This window comes from Schistocerca gregaria, chromosome 8, assembly GCF_023897955.1.
Source record: "Schistocerca gregaria isolate iqSchGreg1 chromosome 8, iqSchGreg1.2, whole genome shotgun sequence".
Lineage (NCBI taxonomy): Eukaryota > Metazoa > Arthropoda > Insecta > Orthoptera > Acrididae > Schistocerca > Schistocerca gregaria.
Genome location: NC_064927.1, coordinates 208,087,776 through 208,109,052, shown reverse-complemented (window position 1 = coordinate 208,109,052; position 21,277 = coordinate 208,087,776). Strand labels below are relative to the sequence as shown.

The window sequence follows — 21,277 nt, the reverse complement described above, 5'->3', positions numbered from 1 at the left end:
AGCTCTTTGCCCTGTATTAGGCCATGCAATACATCCAGTGACACAGGATTTTCAATTTCATCATCTGCTCAGACACTCTCAGAACGCTTCAAAGCCTATGTGCGCTGCATACCATCCATACCTTAGCGCAGTGGGTACAGGTAAGCTGTCACTTGCTCACAGACTGCTTTGTGTGGAAGTGCCAGAGTTTACCTTAGTTTTTTTTATTTATAAAATACCTGTGGTGCTTGCTGGAGGTTGGGATTCCCCCATACACTGCACAGGTGGGGCTTATGATACCACCTCTTTTTATTTGATAGATTTTGGAAGACCAGACTTTCAATGTATGTGTGGACACTTTTATTCAAGAGAACAGTGCACCATAGGACTCAGTGCTAATTGTGGCCTTATTGCTAGAGCAATCAACCCCTTATCGACTGTCACTCACCGGGCATGTCAGGCTTTTTGTTGATAGATGATCTTGTGGTCTATTGCAGCTCTCAGCAAATCTGGTTACTTGAGAGATGATTTTAGCACTCATGCGACCACCTCTACTTGTGAGAGTGTAGACAAAGACGTCCACATTTCCACTGAAAAAAACACCTGTATGAATTTCTGGTGGCAAAAGTATTTCCTTCCACCACCCTTTGACCTCACACTACTCTTCCATTCATCAAAACCACAAAATTCTTGTGGGTTAACAGTTAATAGAAAACTGTGTAGCTCCTCCTGTATACTGTACCTGGCAACACATTGCTTCCATTCTTTGAATGTCCTTTTCATTGCAAGTGATACATGGGGAGTGGCCAGATGGTGATTTTTGTTGATAATTGGTTCAGTGAAGCTCAAGCTGTGCTATAGATGTAAAGTATATTTATCTACACAATGATCCATTTTATGTCATCTTAACAAGGTCTATCTTCACAGGATCCGCCAGTTCAGAATCTGTACTCAGAAGCTGTCAAATTGCATCAGTCATTGCAGTGTGGTATTATCCTGTGCGAAAAAGCTTGCTGATGGTGTTGTGTGTCCAGTCACTTGTCTTATGCTTCCTTTTTTGGTAACTGCCTTTTCATTGCCAATTTGAGGCAAGTTCTGCTACTTCTTGGAGTTCACTTTCATATTCTGCTTTGAAAGCTTCATCTCACGTTTCTTGCTATACTATTTGGACTCTCATAGACATCTCCCCGCCCCCCTCCCCCTTGGCTTCATGCAAAGCTTTGTGTCCATTTTGGGCTTACTTTGCTTCCAAACAACACCTCTCTTGTTTTGATCATTCAGTAAGTAACTAGGTAGGAAGGTTAGGGTTACACACCACACCTGCAACAAGGTCCCCTGAGACAGACCACAACCTCAGAATGAGAGAAGGAAAGGAATGAACTTAGCTGGATCATCTACATAAGAACTATCCTGAAATTAATGGATGGGTACATAGGGATTTGGACTCCATTTCTCCAGAAATATTTAGCACCAAAATTTGTCCCTAAGTCAGTGAGTAGCAACCAAAAGCGGTGCCAAATGAACATTGCACACAAATTTCTGAAGGAAATTCATGATAGTTCAGAGCTGCTTAAGTGGGTTGTAACTAATAAATAAAACAGTTTTATAAGAATTGAGCACCTGAATTAAATTAGCAAATAGTTTAATTAGGGAAAAACAGTCATGTACATTACTTTGTGATTCAGTAATGACAAGACGGTGTTGCATAATAATAATGTTGAAAATTGTCTGATCATCATGTGATTGTTAGACTTTAAGTGCTTTGATTCACTCTGTAGGTGGGACTATACTAGACATGGCCTACACCTCAACAAGAAAGGGAAGGGTAAACTGGCTGGGCTGATAGCAGGAAATTTAAAGGGGGGAGGAACTACATCTCATGGTGGAAACTCTTTTTTAGTGTAAGATCAGTGTCCAGTGGGAAACTCAGCCAGGCAAGTACTAAAGATGTTAAAAAAGTTCAAGATACTCACAAAAGTAAAGTGAAAAATAATGTTTGTATATTTCATCAAAATATTGGGGAATAAAACTGATGAGCTTCTGCTTTGTTTAGAAGATATAGAAACTGAGAATGAAATAGATGTACTATGCATGTCTGAGCATCACATTGTCACTGATATGCAAAAGGTTAGCATCAATGGGTACAAATTAGCTGCACATGTAAGTAGAGATAATATGATCGAGAGGAGGAGTTGCCATATATGTCAAAAGCTTCCACAGTGTAAAAGTTTAGAAACTAAAAAATTTTGTGTAGAGCAACATATGGAAGCATGTGCCACTGAACTAAAACTAAATGATGGCACTTTCATAATTGTAACAGTGTATAGGTCCCCCTCAGGGAATTTCCAGCTATTTCTAGAAAACTTGGATGCTTTGTTGTGCTATCTGTCAGACAGGGGGAAGCAAATTATCATTTGTGGGGATTTCAATGTTGATTCCCTGAAAGAGTGCAATAGGAAGAATGACCTTGTAGTATTACTCAGTTATTTCAATTTGAGCTCCGTCATTGATTTTCCTACTAGGATAACAGAGAACAGCAGGACAGTGATAGATAACTTTCTTATAGACCAAGATAAGTTTAAGGACATAAATGCTTATCCTGTTGAGAATGGTATTTCAGATCACGGTGCACAGCTAGTTACAGTACATGACATAGCCCCATGCAGTATATCAAATCAGAATTTCAAAGCAGTGCGTTCAATTAACAGTATAAATATTGCAAACTTTAGGGAAAGCCTACAGCAGCTAGACTGGGATGAAGTGTATAAGGAACCCGATGCAAACTTAAAATATAACTTATTCCACGATACATTTTTAAGGGTATTTGAAAATTGTTTTCCCAAGAAAATAGTTAAACGTAATTCCAAGAAAACATATAAAAAACTTTGGCTAACTAAAGGAATAAGAATACCTTGAAACTGTAAAAGAGAACTGTATCTAACAGCAAGAGGGAGTACTGACCCAGAAATTGTTCAATATTATAAAAATTATTGTGCGGTACTAAGAAAAGTTATTAAAAAGTCCAGAAGAATGTGTATCATGTCTGAGATCAGTAACTCTGATAATAAAATTAAAGCAATTTGGAATATTATTGAAAGGGAAACAGGGCAACCAAGAGCACAGGAATACTTTAGTGCCATAAAACTGAATGACAAGTGCACTAACAAACAATCAGAAATTGAAAATATTTTCAATAATCATTTTTTAAATGTTATGGAGAAAATAAGATCTAGATCTTCACTAGAAGAGGCAAGGCTACTAATAGAAGAGGCCATACCTGTGCACTTTGAAACAACTGTATTTACACCAACCTCTCCCTCTGAAATCAGTAAAATAATAAACTCACTGAAAAGTAAAAGCTCTTACGGAATTGATGGCATGTCCAGCAAGGTACTTAAAGCTTGTTCCCCACAGATAAGTAGAATTCTCAGCCACATATGTAATAGCTCTTTGGAGCAGGATGTTTTCCCCAATAGATTGAAATATGCCATTGTAAAACCATTGCATAAAAAGGGGGATATGTCGGATGTCAACAATTACCGCCCAATCTCTCTTCTGACAGGTCTATCAAAAATTGTTGAGAAAGTAATGTATTCAAGAGTAGCCTCCCACATTTGTAAAAATAAAGTATTAACAAAATGTCAGTTTGGTTTTCAGAAAGGCTTTTCAACAGAAAATGCTATATACACTTTCACTGATCAAATATTTAAGGCTCTGAATAACCAGACATCACCCATTGGTATTTTTTGTGATCTCTTAAAGGCCTTGATTGTGTAAATCATGGAATTCTTTTAGATAAGCTACACCATTATGGTTTGAGGGGGGGGGGGGGGCAGTGCACAAATGGTTTAATTCATACTTAGCTGGAAGAATGCAGAAAGTTGAAATACGTGGTTCATGTAATGTTAAAGCATCAGCTGATTCCTCAAACTGGGGAGCTATCAAGTACGGGGTCCCACAGGGTTCAGCCTTAGGTCCTTTACTGTTCTTGATATAATTAATGACTTACCATTCCACATTGATGAAGATGCAAAGTTAGTTCTTTTTGCTGATGATACAAGTATAGTAATAACATCCAAGAACTAAGTGATGCAATTGTAAATGATGTTTTTCACAAAATTACTAAGTGGTTCTCAGCAAACGGACCCTCTTTAAATTTTGATAAAACACAGTATATACAGTTCTGTACAGTAAATGACACAACTCCAGTAATAAATATAGACTGAACAGAAGTCTGTAGCTAAGGTAGAATTTTCAAAATTTTTAGGTGTGTCCATTGATGAAAGGTTAAACTGGAAGCAACACATTGATTGTCTGCTGAAACGTCTGAGTTCAGCTACGTATGCTATTAGGGTTATTGCAAAAATTTGTGATAAGAATCTCAGTAAATTAGCTTACTATGCCTACTTTCATTCACTGCTTTCGTATGGCATCATATTCTGGGGTAATTCATCGTTGAGTAGAAAAGTATTCATTGCTCAAAAATGTGTAATCAGAATAATTGCTGGAGCCCACCTATGGTCATCCTGCAGACATCTATTTAAGGATCTAGGGATCTCCTCAGTATATATATTCACTTATGAAATTTGTTGTTAATAAGCCAACCCAGTTCAAAAGTAATAGCAGTGTGCATAGCTATAACACCAGGAGAAAGGATGATCTTCACTACGCAGGGTTAAATCTGACTTTGGCACAGAAAGGGGTAAAGTATGCTGCCACAAAAGTCTTTGGTCACCTACCAAACAGCATCAAAAGCCTGACAGATAGCCAACCAACATTTAAAAATAAATTAAAAGAATTTCTAGATAACAACTTCTTCTACTCATTGGCTGAATTTTTAGATATAAATTAAGGGGGATAAAAAACCTTCAACATTAGTGCCATGCAATATTTTGTACAGACATCTTTTATTAACCTGACACATTCCACATCATTACGAAGTGTTGTATTCATGATCTATGGAACAAGTATTAATCTAATCTAATCTATGAGCACTCAACCTGTAAGAATACTGTAGTTTGTTGCTTATGGTAACTTCTTAAAATGATGGCATACATTCCATAGTGGCTAGAAATGGCATCGTCTGCACCCTATGCACCTCCAGGATGTGATGATGAACCTCAGTACACCCAAGACTTTGGCTTCCATTTATGACAACATGGAAGTAAATTTTGACTCTACACATAATTTTGAATTTGGGCTCTCATAGACATCTCTCTGCTGTAACTTTGTTGTGCTATTCTGTCACATTTTAAATACAAATTTGAAACTATCATAGGTTGCTCTGGCATTTTTGAAATGGTCTGTGGCCTGTATTTCTCAAAATCGAATAAGCTGCATCTTTTCTGAGGTTTCCGTGCTTTGATTGAGACAAGGTGTATTTTTTTTGTTTCCAGTCAGGTTGTGAATTGTTTGTGATCCAGAGTATTTCATTTTATAACCCATTATCTTAATAAGGAGCTGTGAGTTGTGGTCTGAATTGTGCTCGCTATATGGATTCCAAACATACTGTAAAATATTGTTGATAAATTTGCACTATTTATTCCCGTGTTCATAACTAGGTGCACACTATAGGAGCATGTCAAAGACAATGCCAAGCATTTGGCTAATATGGAAAAATGGTGCCCATTTACAGGACCCATAAGATTTTTTGTCTCAGACTTTTTTGGTTTAATATCTCATATCTTCATGTGCCATGTCAAGACTGAGTAATAGTGTAAATAGTGCCATCTTCTAGTGTTATATTTGCCTATGGTACTGTTATTTTCAAATTGATTGATTATTGATAGAAAGTTTCGTATGAGAGTAAATGTACTAAGATGCTGTTGTCAGTATGACCAAATGTTTGGTGCTGTCTACGAGGGTTTCTGGAGTAGACACCACCTGTTATCATAATTACACAATTCTGTGCAACAAACCCTTCTTTCCTCATGATGACTTGTCCCAGAATATGTCATCATGAGACAGTAGTGAATGAAAACAGGAAAGTAAGTCAACATTTTCATCTCCAAACTGTGGTATCTGTAATGTAAAAATTGAAAGGTTAGACTTTTAAGATGGCCTATAATATGACTTCCATTTCGCTTTCTTACCGATACAGACATGCCAGAATTTAAAACATAGTTCCATTTATTGATTTACCCACATACATTATTTCTAATGGCATGATCAGGCTGTGTGCAATACTGAAATGCATGTAGGCCTCATGTTTTTTTATCTCATTTTATTGGGAGTCTATTTGCAGAAAATCGCTTATTGATTTTCATGCAATAATATTTACATTCCAATTTGTTGAAGTTAGTGCATTAGGCTTGATGATTATACTTGCATCATCAGTTTTATACTAACGCGTACAACAACTCATTCTTTTTCAAGCTTTAGGTCTGGTGCTCCACATATAATTGTGTCTTAGATTATAGTGATTTGCTGTTCTTCCTTTTACTCCCTATCCCCTCCTTTCCTCCTCCCTACAGAACTCACATTCAACCATTATTGTTTCATCTGAAAAAAATTATTTTTATCATGTGAAGATATTTTAGTATCATTATTATTGAATTGACATAGTTTTAAATTATTTCTAAATTCAACCATTATCAGTAGTAGTTAAAATGCAGGGAAACGTGTTGTTGATGTTTCAGTGTATACCTATGTTATTTCTTTACTTTCTCAGACGTTTTGTCTGGTTAAAAATGGAAAGTGATGTAGACCTTGATCAAGCGTGATTTCCTTTTAACTGTACGGTATATGTTACATTTAGGAACTTTCGGGTAATTGAACATGTACCAATAATTACAGATTTCTGTAGTTATATATATACATTTGCATGTAGCTGTATTGTGTTGATGTACTGGTGGATTTTGTGTGGTATGACTCCTGTCGTTGATAGTATAATTGGTATAATGTCAACTTTATCCTGATGCCACATGTCCTTGACTTCCTCAGCCAGTTGGATGTATATTTCGATTAGTTGTGTTAATTTCTTCTTTCTATTGGTGAGTATAATTTCAGGTTTGTTATGTGGTGTTGTTTTATCTGTTGTAATGGTTCTGTTCCAGTATAATCTGTATTCATCATTCTCCAGAACATTTTGTGGTGAATACTTGTATGTGGGAACATGTTGTTTTATTAGTTTATGTTGTATGGCAAGTTGTTGATGTATTATTTTTGCTACATTGTCATGTCTTCTGGGGTATTCTGTATTTGTCAGTATTGTACATCTGCTTGTGATGTGATCTACTGTTTCTATTTGTTGTTTGCAAAGTCTACATTTATCTGTTGTGGTATTGGGATCTTTAATAATATGCTTGCTGTAATATCCGGTGTTTATTGTTTGATCCTGTATTGCAATCATGAATCCTTCCATCTCACTGTATATATTGCCTTTTCTTAGCCATGTGTTGTATGCATTTTGATCGATGTGTGGCCGTGTTAGATGATACAGGTGCTTGCCATGTAGTGTTTTCTTTTTCCAATTTACTTTCTTCGTATCTGTTGATGTAAAAGTGGTTATGAAATTGCAATGGTGTAGCCGATGTATTTATATGAGTGATTGCTTTGTGTATTTTGCTACTTTCTGCTTGTCCTATAAAGAATGTTCTTAAATTGTCTACCTGTCCATAATGTAGGTTTTTATGTCGATAAATCCCCTTCCTCCTTCCTTTCTGCTTAATGTGAATCTTTCTGTTGCTGAATGTATGTGATGTATTCTATATTTGTGGCATTGTGATCACATAAGTGTATTGAGTGCTTCTATGTCTGTGTTACTCCATTTTACTTCTCCAAATGAGTAGGTCAATATTGGTATAGTATAAATATTTATAGCTTTTGTCTTATTTCTTCCTGTCAATTCTGTTTTCAGTATTTTTGGTAGTCTTTGTCTATAATTTTCTTTTGTTCTTCTTTAATATTTGTATTATCTGTTCCTATTTTTTGTCTGTATCCTAGATATTTATAGGTGTCTATTATTATTATTATTATTATTAATATATTGAAATGGCTTTAATACTATGTTTTCTTTGCCAGAAGTTCCCAACAGTGCAAACTCTCCCACATATCGACCACCTCCAAGGACAAAGGAAGTTCTCGTACGAGGACAGACAGTGAAGTTGAAATATTGTTTCACGTGCAAAATATTTCGGCCACCAAGAGCTTCGCATTGCAGCTTGTGTGATAATTGTGTTGGTATGTATGATTGTGATTTTGTCTCTTAAATAAGTATGCAAAATACTTATTAAAGTATTATTTGTATGGTGTGTTCAGTGGCTGTAAGTAACTTAATTATAGCATAAAGAGCAAGCACCACGAATTCACCCAGTGGATTTATTATGTACTATTTGCATGGACAGTGCTCTCTGGAATGTATGCTAGGAGTGGTAGCTGAGACATTTGTATGTTCTTAAAAATCCCTTCAAAAGTATATTCTTGAAATGTTAATAACTGTCAATTATAGAACTGATTTATGAAAATTCTGTTGCAGAATATTTAATTCTAGTTTACTGAGAATGCACACAGGCTAAATTATAGAAATAGTAGAGGTAGCACCAAGGGAAAGGTATTAACCAAAATACAACTTCTGGGGGAGTTACAAAAGTAGTGAAAGGTAAAAATAGGCGTCATTAAAAGTGTGCGTAAGAAGTGTTGGCAGAAACCTCAGGTAGAGCTTGTGCTGTTGATAAAAAAAAAACCTGTTGGCATAATGGTAAAATACAGGAGGCTGACAAAAAAACAGAAATGCCAGGAAGAGGTAGGGCGAAACTGATGCAGCCAAGGACCGACAGCTGCACAAGGCAGTTAAAAAAATGCAAAAAGAGCAATGAGAAAAGTGAATGCAGCTGCCTTGAATGAAAGCTGTGAAAAACTGCAGACAAAAGCAACACACACCTTTTTGGAATAGTGTAGACCAGAGACAAGGATTTACTCACATTACACAGTCAAATAACCAAAGTAGCATCTCTGTTCAAAGATGATGGTGAGGTTGAAGAACATTGAAAATATTACTTTGAGAAACTTCTGAATGAAGAAAACCGAAGAATCTTCTCAGAAAAAGTGGTGCCAATAGACCATAATATGGGACTGATAATGGGAAGGGTTAACAGTGCTGAAGAGAATCAAAGCTGGAAAGACAGCTTGTCTAGATGAAATCCCCATCAAACCATAGAATTATTTGGCTGTAACAGGAATATATTGTGGGGCTTTCATATGTCTGGAGACTTAGTGCAGCCATGCCCATTTACAAGGAGACAAGGGATATACAACACTGCTCATAATAGAGGAATTAAACTTACTGCATTCACAATGAAAGAATGGGAGAATTTGTGGGGAAAGTGGCCGATACAAAATATCTCAAGGACAGCAATGATCAAAGGAACAACATATGTTGTCTTCTCACTCTGCTAGCTTAACCCTTTTTGTGCAGGTGTGGGGTGGTGGGGACATCCTAAACTTTAAAAACTGCCTGTATTATTAAACTTTCATAATCTTCTGAATCGCCTGTTAGCTTTGTAACAGTTATGTGAATAATTAAATTATAAAACATTAAATTCTAATTAACCTTATTAATAAATTGTCTCATATACTGGGGTGTTAGAGACACCCCGCACCAGCCCTAGTGTAACGAAATCAAAATAATACCGTGTGTCAATTTTTTAAATTTTACAGGCATTTCATTTTCATTGCATTTTATGTTATATTAAGTAAACTCATTGTTATCTATTACAGTTGTTGTAATTGCTTTCCAAGAAAAATAAGTCTTGGCATCAGTTTACTTTCTGTCACTATAGGCTAACAACTCAATCAACAATATGTGTACACATGAAGAAAATGAAAGACAATTACAGAGATTACTCAAAGTTGGTGGATATGAAGAACAGCAATACTATAAAAAGGCTAAATTGCTACTCACTATATAGAGGAGAGACATTTGAGCCACAGACAGGCGCAACAGAAAGACTACTATACATTTTATCTTTTGGCCAAAGGTCTTCTTCTGAAGTAGAAGGTAAACACGCATTGAACAGTAGCAAATCTCATGCACTCCTGACTGCTGTGTCTGGCTGTTGTGGCAGCATAGTTGTTGAAACAGATTCTGGGTATCCAAGGTGCAGTTTGATACAATCTTTCAGGAAGGCATAGTACGGCCATCGGAAAGCACATAGGCATCACAGCTGCCATTTGGTGGCAAATAAGCCATTTGACTTGTATCTGTGCTGTAATTATAGATCACTGAATGCTCGGACAGTTCCCAAGAGCTTGGTTGACACTTGGAGATTTTACGTAATTGTCATCTTTCTGGCATGCAGTTTTTCTTACACTGGTTGTCATCAAGATCTACAAACAGATCCCATTGAGCACAGAGGATAGACACAAAATAGCTATCACAACATGTTTGGATTTAATACATTACCCTACATGTTGTATGGACTGTGCAGTGCTGCACAGACTTTTCAGTGGTTTATTGGTAAAGTGCTAAGGGGCTTAGATCTCTGTTTCACCTACACTGATGTGTATTAGTAGCATCATCATGTGCAAAATAACACAAATGCTACCTTTGAGAAGTGTTTCATCATGTTAAACTTTGTAATAAGCATAATCTTGCAAAATATGGTATCATAATGTAATTGGATAGATACAAAATCCACTCACCAAGCTTTCCTTCTTATCCCATTTGGAAAGTCCCACCTGATCCGGGATCCTGATCAACTTTTTGGAACTCCCCATTTCCTAAATCTCAGCGTTGTTTTGCTTCACCCCACTTCCTTCCCTTTAACCCTTCAACTCTTGTGCCAAGAGAAGTAGTCACTGCCTATGAACACTTGCAAATTTAAGTATGTTTATATGTGAATGCTCCTGGAGCTGCTTGATGAGTATATTTATATGCATCCAATTACATTATATTTTCACAAATTGATTATTTTTGTTGATATACAAATGCTATATCAGCACTACATCTGTCCTGAGAGATTATCTAGTGCCAACAACAGAATGAGAATTGTGCTGTTAAACTTCTATTATCATTTTACCTGCCTTACTGCCAAAGTTGAGGAAGTCCCAGTTGCCACCACAGTGCATAATTGCACATCATTTAATGGATTAAAGACATACAGAAGACTTTGGAGAATGCCAGATGAGTCTTGCACAAGTTGCACTGCTCACACATCCCATTGGAGACCTTTTCAGATGTTTTAGCAAGTTCAATGAGTGTGATTTTGCAGCTGCACATCAACGGAGCCTGCGTATCCTTAGGTTTTCTCATCAAAAAAGCCAACTCAAAAACAGTACTCTAGCTCATCATTTTATACAGAGCTCCTGGATGTCTGTGTATCCATAAAATGTTTTTGGTTTATGGTCAAAGGCTAAGTCTGACCTTATACACAGGCCATCAACTGCTGATGTTCACATTTTGGCCATTAAAACTGAACCATGTAAATTTTATTGCACAGTTCACGGCCAACATGCACAAATCAGTAGTGCCAAATAGTGGTTGCTGATGAACTGACTTGAGCCTGTGCCATACCTGATCCAATAGATTTCAACAAGCTAAAAATGACAAAGAGGAATAATGCAAAACTGAAATTCTGAAATTGCAGTGTGTACCAATGCCAGGTGTTGATGTAGCAGTTTGCTGTGATGAAGTCACAGGCTGGCTGCAGCAGTACATATACAGGTAACTACACTGCTGTGTAATCAAGTCCTTGCATAGCATCTGTGCTATGAAGGCACTGGTGACCCAGCACATATCCCCCTCCCAGAAAGACTACTGCTCGTGGACCGAAATATGTGTGCCCTGCCAGAAGTGCAGAGTGACACATCATGTACAGGCACTGTTTCAAAACTTTGTTACTCCCAGCACGCAGTCTACACATCTGCATGTGGATTTTGTTGGTCCTACTTGCTTCTCACAACTTTCTCTAATGCCTGACAGTGATTGACAGCTTAACAATGTTGCCAGAAGTAAGGTCATACAATGGAGTCTTTGGACTACCCCTTTACATTTGGTTGGGTAGTGAATCAAGGCTGCTTGGAATGGGCAACATCAGATCAAAGTTGCCAGTGGGATGCTTTAGTAGGACAGTATGGCTTTCACCTGAAAATAAAAAATTAAAAAAAAAAGAACCTATCGTACCTCGCAGCTTCTAATGGTATGATAAAAAGCCTCCACTGTCTTAAACTCCTTTGAAGCTGCACCTTTGAACTGCTATCCACAGTTTGTGCAAGCTTGTTCAACTACAGTTCATGTGTTGTTGACAGTCGGTGCAGTGAGTTTCTGGCAAGTGTGATACCCTTGTAGAGTGCAGGAATTTGTCAGGCACTTGTGAATCTGTCAACAAGCAGAGGTGCTGCTAGAATTGAGCTGGTTTTCAGATTCCCAGCTCCTCCTTGTACAGCAGCAGCTGCAATTATTGCATACTTGCAGATGATAGCCACCACACATCATCTTCTTTCAGCAGCTGCTATGGGTCTGTCAGTGGAAATTTTGTGATTACACTGAGGTGACAAAAGTCGTGGGATAGCAATATGCACACATATAGATGGCAGTTGTCACATGCACAGGGTATAAAAGGGCAATGCATTGGCAGATCTGTCATTTGTACTCAGGTTATTCATGTGGAAAGGTTTCTGATGTGATTATAGCCACCTGATAGGAATTAACAGACTTTGAACGCAGAATGGTAGTTTGAGGTAGATGTCCAGACATTTCATTGTGGAAATTGTTAGAGAACTCAGTATTCCAAGAACCACATTGTGAAGAACGTGCCAAGAATGCGAAATTTCAGGCATTACCTCTCACTTTGGACAACACAGCAGCAAATGGCCTCCACTTAAAGACTGAGAGTAGCAGTGTTTGCTATAGAGTTGTAAAGACAATCAACACTTAATTAAATAACCACAGAAATGAAAGTGGGACGTGTGACGAATGTCTCCGTTACAACAGTTTGGCGAACAAAATTTGCTGTTAATGGGCTATGGCAGCAGACGACCAATGTGAGAGCCTTTTCTAACATTACATTATCACCTGCAGTGCCTCTCGTGGGCTCGTGACTGTATCAGTTGGACCCTAGATGGCTGGAAACCCGTGGTCTGGTCAGATAATCCGATTTTAGTTGGTAAGAGGTGATGGCATGTAGGTGTTATACAGACGCCATGAAGCCATGGACCCAAGTTGTCAACGAGGCACTGTGCAATCTGGTGGTGGCTCTATAATGGTGTGGGCAGTGTTTACGTGGAATGGGCTGTGTCCTCTGATCCAACCGAACTGGTCATTGACTGGAATTAATTATGTTCAGTTACTTGGAGACCATTTGCAGCCATTCACGGAGTTCATGTTCTCATGAAACTGTACTGTGCCACCAGGCCATGCACTGCGTCACCATGCTGCAATTGTGTACAACTGGCTTGAAGAACGTTCCGAACAGTTCGAGGAAATGATTTGGCCACCTGGATTGCCCAACTCCAATACCGTCGGACATTTACGGGATGTAATTGAGAGGTCAGTTTGTGCACAAAATCTGCAACGGTAACACTTTCACAGTTGTGGAAACCTATAGAGGCAAAATTTTTGCAGGGGACTTCCATTGACGTGTTGAGTCAATGCCGCATAAAGTTGCTGCACTACACTGGGCCGAAGGAGGTCTGACATGATTTTAGGAGGTACACCGTGACTCTTTTCATTTCAGTGTACATCGCTCACATCTAGGGCAGTTGCACTGTGTTAACAGGGCCGTCATGTGACTATATTTTTGAGCATGTCGAATCTAGGCCCCTCTCCGCCCGGCCCCTCTCCGCCCGGCCCCTCTCCGCCCGGCCCCTCTCCGCCCGGCCCCTCTCCGCCCGGCCCCTCTCCGCCCGGCCCCTCTCCGCCCGGCCCCTCTCCGCCCGGCCCCTCTCCGCCCGGCCCCTCTCCGCCCGGCCCCTCTCCGCCCGGCCCCTCTCCGCCCGGCCCCTCTCCGCCCGGCCCCTCTCCGCCCGGCCCCTCTCCGCCCAGCCCCGCCCCTTCAGTGTAGATCTGACTATTGCATTTAGTTATTTGTATGTTGTAATTGTTCTCATTATGGTAACTCGCAGTACTGCTACTACAGCTTCTACTTCTATTATTAACATAACGTCAATAGTCTTATGCGTGTATTGTTTCATTGTTTCTCTTAACCAATATCGACTTTCATATTTCGTTTTAGTAGATACTGTAAGGATAATCCTGGTCTTGCAGGAGAAATAAATGTATGACTAAATAAAATATTAAGTTTTACCTTTGCACTACTGAACAGTTTCTATTTGTGTTAGGGGCAATAGTATTGTGGTTGACATTTCTTTGTTTTTATTGCCAGATCGTTTTGACCACCACTGCCCTTGGGTTGGAAACTGTGTCGGCAAAAGAAACTATCGTTACTTCTATATGTTCATCGTATCACTGGCTTTTCTCTGCGTTTTTATATTTGCTTGTGCTATTACACATTTAATATTACGTAAGTAAAATTTGTCAGATATATAAAATCATTTTGAATATTGTTGATAAGCTTCAGTTTGATTGATGATGTTCTTGCCACTTTTCCAGTTACAAAGGATGACCGTCCATTCCTTGATGCTGTTAAGGACTCTCCAGCCAGTGTTATTGTAAGCCTCGTCTGCTTCTTCAGTGTGTGGAGCGTTATTGGCTTAGCGGGCTTTCACACTTATCTTGCCACATCAAACCAGACTACAAATGAAGACGTTAGTTGTTTTGTCATTTTTATATTGTAATTATGATACGGTGTATTTATTTGGACAGAAAAGCCAACTAAATAAGGTGATGGGAAGATCTGCTGGAAAGAAAATAATTTAAGGAACCTAAGGAGTAAAGACAACAACTCACAAGATAGTAGAGGCTCCTGAGTCATTGAAAGGCTCATAAACTACACTGAGAAATTTGCTAGCCTTTCGGTGAATCCTTTTTAGAGAAACAGAGGACACAAACGTACTCATTCATGAGACAGCAACAAAGGACAGATGGTGCAAGTATGTGCACTTTTATTGTTCTGAAACAAAATTTTCCTGAAAGCTAGCGAGGTTCTTAGTCTTTTTTATGTGCCTTCTGGTGGCTAAGTGCCTCTATTGTTGTGTAAGTTGTAACTTTTATTCCTTACATTATGAAAAGAAAGAAAAAAGTGTATGATATTGAGACGTACTCTTGCAGACTAGTGGGAAGGCACATGCTTAATAATTAAATGTCTAATACTTATGCTGTGAAACTTTTGTAGTGAGCACAAATTTCTTTTATAATGCTTAATTGTTTATAGATTACTTGTGAATTAGAAAATACACACCACATGTTGATAACACTGCTGATGTGTGTGTGTGTGTGTGTGTGTGTGTGTGTGTGTGTGTGTGTGTAGGAATACACTACAGTCAGCTATTACACATTATTGCTATTCATTAGGTCCTGATGCTACACCATATAAGGGGCGATCAAAAATTTTCTGTTTGAGTACATTCCTGCAGCATATATGAACCACAGTGCAATTCAAATGTGACTGGGTATATAAGCACTAACATGGAGGCAAGGGATTAGTGTGACATTCATATCTTTCCAACTTGGGTGCAGTAAATTCAAAAATATAACTATGATGACGTTATTACGAAGTGCATCTGAGGAGGACCAACACGATGATATTCTTTTCTCGATTGCCAAAGCACAAACACCGCTAGGCATCCATTGGAGAGTGAAGAATTTGTATGAGGCAGCATGTCTCGAAAATCACCATTGTGCAATGGTTCACTGTAGAGGGGTGCTGCTGCTTTGTGACAGTGCACATCCCCATGTAGAAAATGTAATTTAGACATTATGCTGACTCAGGTCAGAGACACTCGAGTCCCCATCCTATAGTCCTCTTTCCCCATGCAGTTATCGCACCTACTGTCTTGAAGGGTCAACAATTCGTGTCAGATATGGATTTGGAGCAGGACTTTTTCACTCAGCAGGTCGTGGTGTTTTCCAAATGGGTACCTTCAACTTGGTGCGTCAGTGGGATGATTGCCTCAATGCTCGCAGCAGGCAATTTTGCCCAGTGGCATGCTGATTCTGGACGATATGCACTTTGTATGGAAACTTATTGATCACGCCTTATATTTATCAAAGAAGGCAGCAGCTAGACACTGTTCTCGTACAATTTGAAACACTAATGTTGTTTAAATATGTTTTAAAGTAGATAGATCTTTATTGCTCTTTTAATGCTAACTGAAATATTGATGGAATATAGAAAAACATAGGATAAATGGTTGGCAGCACTCAAAGAACTGTGAGTCGCAGAGTGTTCTTTTAAGTTATAGAGAAGTAAAGCAATATTGTATATCATTAGGGGCAGGAAAAATTCATGTTAAGTTACAGCCAAATTGATGTTATTTCTAATCAAATTCAGTGTCTTTTTTTGCCAAATTTGATTTATTGCATCACATTCCATGTGGTTTATTGCCAAATCCGATGTCCCCCCCACTCCATTCTCAGTTTTTTGCCGAATTTGGTGTTTTTGCCGATTTCCATTGCTTTTTAAATTTTGGTGCTGTTTTGGGCCAAATACAGGGTTGTTTTTGTTAAATTTGGTGGTTTTCCAAATTCAGTGTTGTTTTCTTACCGAATTAGGTGTTTCATGCAAGTTTCAATATAGGTTTTTGTTTCAAATTTGGTGTATTTTTTGCCACATTCAGTGTTTTTTTACTGAATTAGGTGGTGTTTTACAAATTCTGTAGTTATTTGAAATTCATTTCTATTTTTGCAAAATTCATGTTTTTGCCAACTTTGTTTTTTTTTAATTTGGTGTTACTTTTTAATTTTTGTAAAAATTGCTGTTATTTTTTTGCAAAATTTGCTGTTATTTTTTTGCAAAATTTATTTCAGAACAGTTACTATCTACATAACTGTGAATGTGCACACTTGGCCCGAACTCTTACGGGAATCGTCACCTTAGTTGGTGCGAGTAGTGAGTGAATGGGTAAATATCCTTTAGGAATGTTACGAATGTAGGTTGTGCACAGTTGGGAGTGTGGGTCTCACGGGAAGCATGCAGGGGCTAAGTCGCTGCAGTCGCGCTATCCTCTGTGCTCTCGGTGGCTCAGATGGATCCAGCGTCTGCCATGTAAGCAGAAGATCCCAAGCTCGAGTCCTGGTCAGGGCACACATTTTCAGGTGTCCCCATTGAGGTATATCAACAACACCTGTTGGCAGCTGAGGGGTTTGATTAATTATCATTTCTTTCTAGAGAAGCTGCATGGTCATAATTGGTATCTGTTCTTTCAGAACAGTTGCTATCTTCATAATGAATATAACCACATTTACATTTTAACTCTGTTTACCATCTTCGGTGTGTGGCAGAGTATATCATGTGCAATTATAACTTCACCCTGTCTTCAGTTCTATTTGCAAAAATTGTACAGCAAGAAAATTTTTTTCAGGAAGTCTGTGTAAATGTTCAAGTTTCTCTGATTTTACCGTCGTGGTAATTTCATGACACATAAGTGAGGAAAAACAATGTAGCTCAACACTCCCTTGTTGCACACTAAGCTAAGTTTTGTATAGGTGAGGGCACTGGACTTACATTTGAAATGGACACATTTCAAATCCCCATCTGAATGTCTTAGCCTATATCTTACCTCATCTTTCTCAAGTTAATCTTGTACTCCATTTAGTGAGCCTTTATTTGAAAATATTTCTTTCCTTCGATGAAATCTTCTTGGATTGTCAGTAAAATCATGGTGCCATGATGTCAAAGTGTTTCACAAAGTTTCTAACTCATTCCCTTAATTGAAATTTGCTGAGAAAGCCTGCATTCCCATATAATTTAATTTCTATCAGCAATTGCAATACAAAATTTTCACACAGTTACCCTCTTGAGGTGTGCATGGCAATCTTCAGATCTGTTTGTGACACGATTTGATGGTCAGATTTGAAGATGATGAATACAGCAGACACTGATCATTGTAATGAAAATTTCACTTTGCATCTATTGATGTAAATAAAATTATTTTCAAATAAATCATTTTCAATCTCTGATCTGCATGAATTTTACCCACTGTTCCCAGGACCTCATCAGTGAAATGTCAAATGCTAATCTCCCTTTTTGCTTTCTTCCTGCCAGCCTTCTTAGAATTTTGACAATAAGCTTCTTGGTAATCCATAAAACATCTCTTGTAGTGCTCAGTACTTGATTTGCTTTAGTATCACCACTACTCGCATGTTGAATAATGAAAAATATTCTTCTTCTTTGAATCTTCTCTATATTCTTTACTCATCCTACCTTGTAAACACTTCCACTAATGAACATCTTTCGAGGATTGGATTGTGGATGAATTACATTTCCTTAGAGTTAATCCTATGAATTTCGGTCTTACATATGCCTTCTGAGCTTCTGGTTATGTCGTTGTTGTAGAATGCTTTCGCTTTTCTGGTTCCCGTTGTAAAGCCACAATGTTTTTGTTGTTGTTGTTGTTGTTGTTGTGGTCTTCAGTCCCGAGACTGGTTTGATGGAGCTCTCCATGCTACTCTATCTTGTGCAAGCTTCTTCATCTCCCAGTACCTACTGCAACCTACATCCTTCTGAATCTGCTTAGTGTATTCATCTCTTGGTCTCCCTCTACGAATTTTACCCTCCACGCTGCCCTCCAATACTAAATTGGTGATCCCTTGATGCTTCAGAACATGTCCTACCAACCGATCCCTTCTTCTAGTCAAGTTGTGCCACAAACTCCTCCCCAATTCTATTCAGTACCTCCTCATTAGTTACGTGAACTTCCCATCTAATCTTCAGCATTCTGCTGTAGCACCACATTTCGAAAGCTTCTATTCTCTTCTTGTCTAAACTATTTATCGCCCATGTTTCACTTCCATACATGGCTACACTCCATATAAATACTTTCAGAAAAGACTTCCTGACACTTAAATTTATACATGATGTTAACAAATTACTCTTCTTCAGAAACGCTTTCCTTGCCATTGCCAGTCTACATTTTATATCCTCCCTACTTCGACCATCATCAGTTATTTTGCTCCCCAAATAGCAAAACTCCTTTACTACTTTAAGTGTCTCATTTCCTAATCTAATTCCCTCAGCCTCACCAGACATAATTCGACTACATTCCATTATCCTCATTTTGCTTTTGTTGATGTTCATCTTATACCCTCCTTTCAAGACACTGTTCATTCCGTTCAACTGCTCCTCCAAGTCCCTTGCTGTCTCTGACAGAATTACAATGTCATCGGTGAACCTCAAAGTTTTTATATCTTCTCCATGGATTTTAATACCTACTCCGAATTTTTCTTTTGTTTCCTTTATTGCTTGCTCAATATACAGATTGAATAACATCAGGGAGAGGCTACAACCCTGTCTCTCTTCCTTCCCAACCTCTGCTTCCCTTTCATGCCCCTCGACTCTTATAACTGCCATCTGGTTTCTGTACAAATTGTAAATAGCCTTTCGCTCCCTGTATTTTACCCCTGCCACCTTTAGAATTTGAGCAATGAGCAAGGACCAATTTCAGATCTCACAAATGGTGCCTCACAATCAGTTTTTGCATTCTATTCCAACTGTAACCACCACATTCTGAGTGGAGTGCCATGTTTGTAATGAAGAAGACAACCTGTGCAGGTGGGCTTGCGCGTGGGCATGGGCGCGAGCGTGTGCGCATGCTCGCTCATACCTGAGGAAATGTGCGTGGATAGTATATTGAGGGTAGACTGAAAAGTTGATTAGCACCAATCACTTTTTCCCTTTTTCAGAAACCACAAATTATTTTCAATCATGATTCCCATTGTATTTCATCCATGAAAATTTTTGTTTGTCCCTTTCAATTGAGTACAGTAATTACTTATTCCACAGAAAACTTAATAATTCAATGAAAATTTCTTCCCAAAAATGCATGTTTGACTAGAGTTTTTCCCACAGTGCAGCTTCACAACGAGCCTTTAAAGCAATGAGATAGGAGAGCCGACTGTCTGCACCACACAAGTCAACAGTGGATGATGGATGCAAGGTATCAGCTGTGTAAACAATTATCTGGCCTTCTGTTAAGCTGTTGTAGAGTGGCCATTGTGAGATTTAAATGCCCACCACTGATGAAGAGAGAGACTGACACACCAGAAATTTACCAGAAGTTGGAGAGTAATGTTTCTGAAACGTCACTCTCACAGTCTTTTGTGGCAAAAAATCCTGTGAAGATTTTATTGAGGTTAGAAACCAGGAAAAAAATTACTTGGTGGCAAATCTGTGAAATGGAGTGGGTGGAAAACAATTTCAGAACCAAGCTTGTGCGCTTTTACCCTTGAAACGATAAATGCACTGTCGGGCATAATATCTTGATGTTAGAACACATACTTGTACTTCAACAAATTATGAAGATGGTCAAATAATGTTGTACAATTTGAACCAGTACTGATTTATCTTTTACTTAATAACCAGTGTCAGTGCTATGTTGTGAGTTCCATAAAATGTCATGATTAAATTTCCCATGATCAATATGTCTTTTTGATTTCCTGGCACACTTTCGCATTCCAGAGTGCACTGTTTTGACAGCAGCCATGTCTTCTGAGTGTAATGTTGCTCCTATGTTACCTCTGCAGTCTCTTAATAAATTCGGAACTGCTTTGAACTACACTTCAGCTTTTTCCTTCATTGAATATTTTTGGTCTGTAGGCAGCTATCTATAGACTGCTTCCATTGCTCACTTAGCTTTTACATAAGCAGAACTCACATAAAATGCCTACCTTCACAACAATCATGTGACCCATAAATGTGACAGTAATCTGCCACAATGAAATGAGATTATTGTCTTTTTCTTCAGAAGAATCTCGGCCAGTTGTTGGAAATGTACCAGATGAGTGCTGCACATATGACAGTGTTGAAACTTATTTCACCAGGAATAAATTAACTCCACCGCCTATTTAGAGCCCCAGTGAAGATCCCGCAACTCATTTTTTCTCTGGACCACATTACAGTGTTACAAATGAAGCATTTTGTAATGTTATTCCACCCTTGACTTGCCATTGATTTAGCCTAACAGCTTTCCTCCCATCCCACAATCCAATACTGTTTTCCTTTGTTACTACACTGATTATATTGTTAGATGTAGAAATGGAGTCTTTTCTTTCTGGGACAGTTTTAAGAGTGGCAGTTAAGAGTGGTGTAAGACTAAGTAAAAAAAAAGCTTGCATATTGTTATCCAGCTTCTGTACTACAAAAATTGCACAATCTTTGTCTCTTACCGGCAGAAAATTAGTCACAACTTTATTATATATAAAAAAGTGTTTCTAAAAGTCAGATATTAAATTTCCCACTTTTGT

The 21,277-nt window shown here is 38.3% G+C and overlaps 1 protein-coding gene across 2 annotated transcripts in view; it reads left to right on the top strand.

Annotated features, from left to right (window-relative positions):
* Positions 1-21,277, top strand: part of LOC126283939 (palmitoyltransferase app-like) — a 142,218-nt gene that overhangs the window by 49,286 nt on the left and 71,655 nt on the right. Inside the window, exons 3-5 of one of the 2 annotated variants that reach the window (XM_049982328.1) lie at positions 8,005-8,160; positions 14,301-14,438; positions 14,528-14,682. In XM_049982328.1, the coding sequence (XP_049838285.1) occupies positions 8,005-8,160; positions 14,301-14,438; positions 14,528-14,682 (449 nt within the window). Of the gene's footprint in view, positions 1-8,001; positions 8,161-14,300; positions 14,439-14,527; positions 14,683-21,277 lie in introns of both variants that reach the window. The other variant, XM_049982327.1, reaches the window with a different exon arrangement.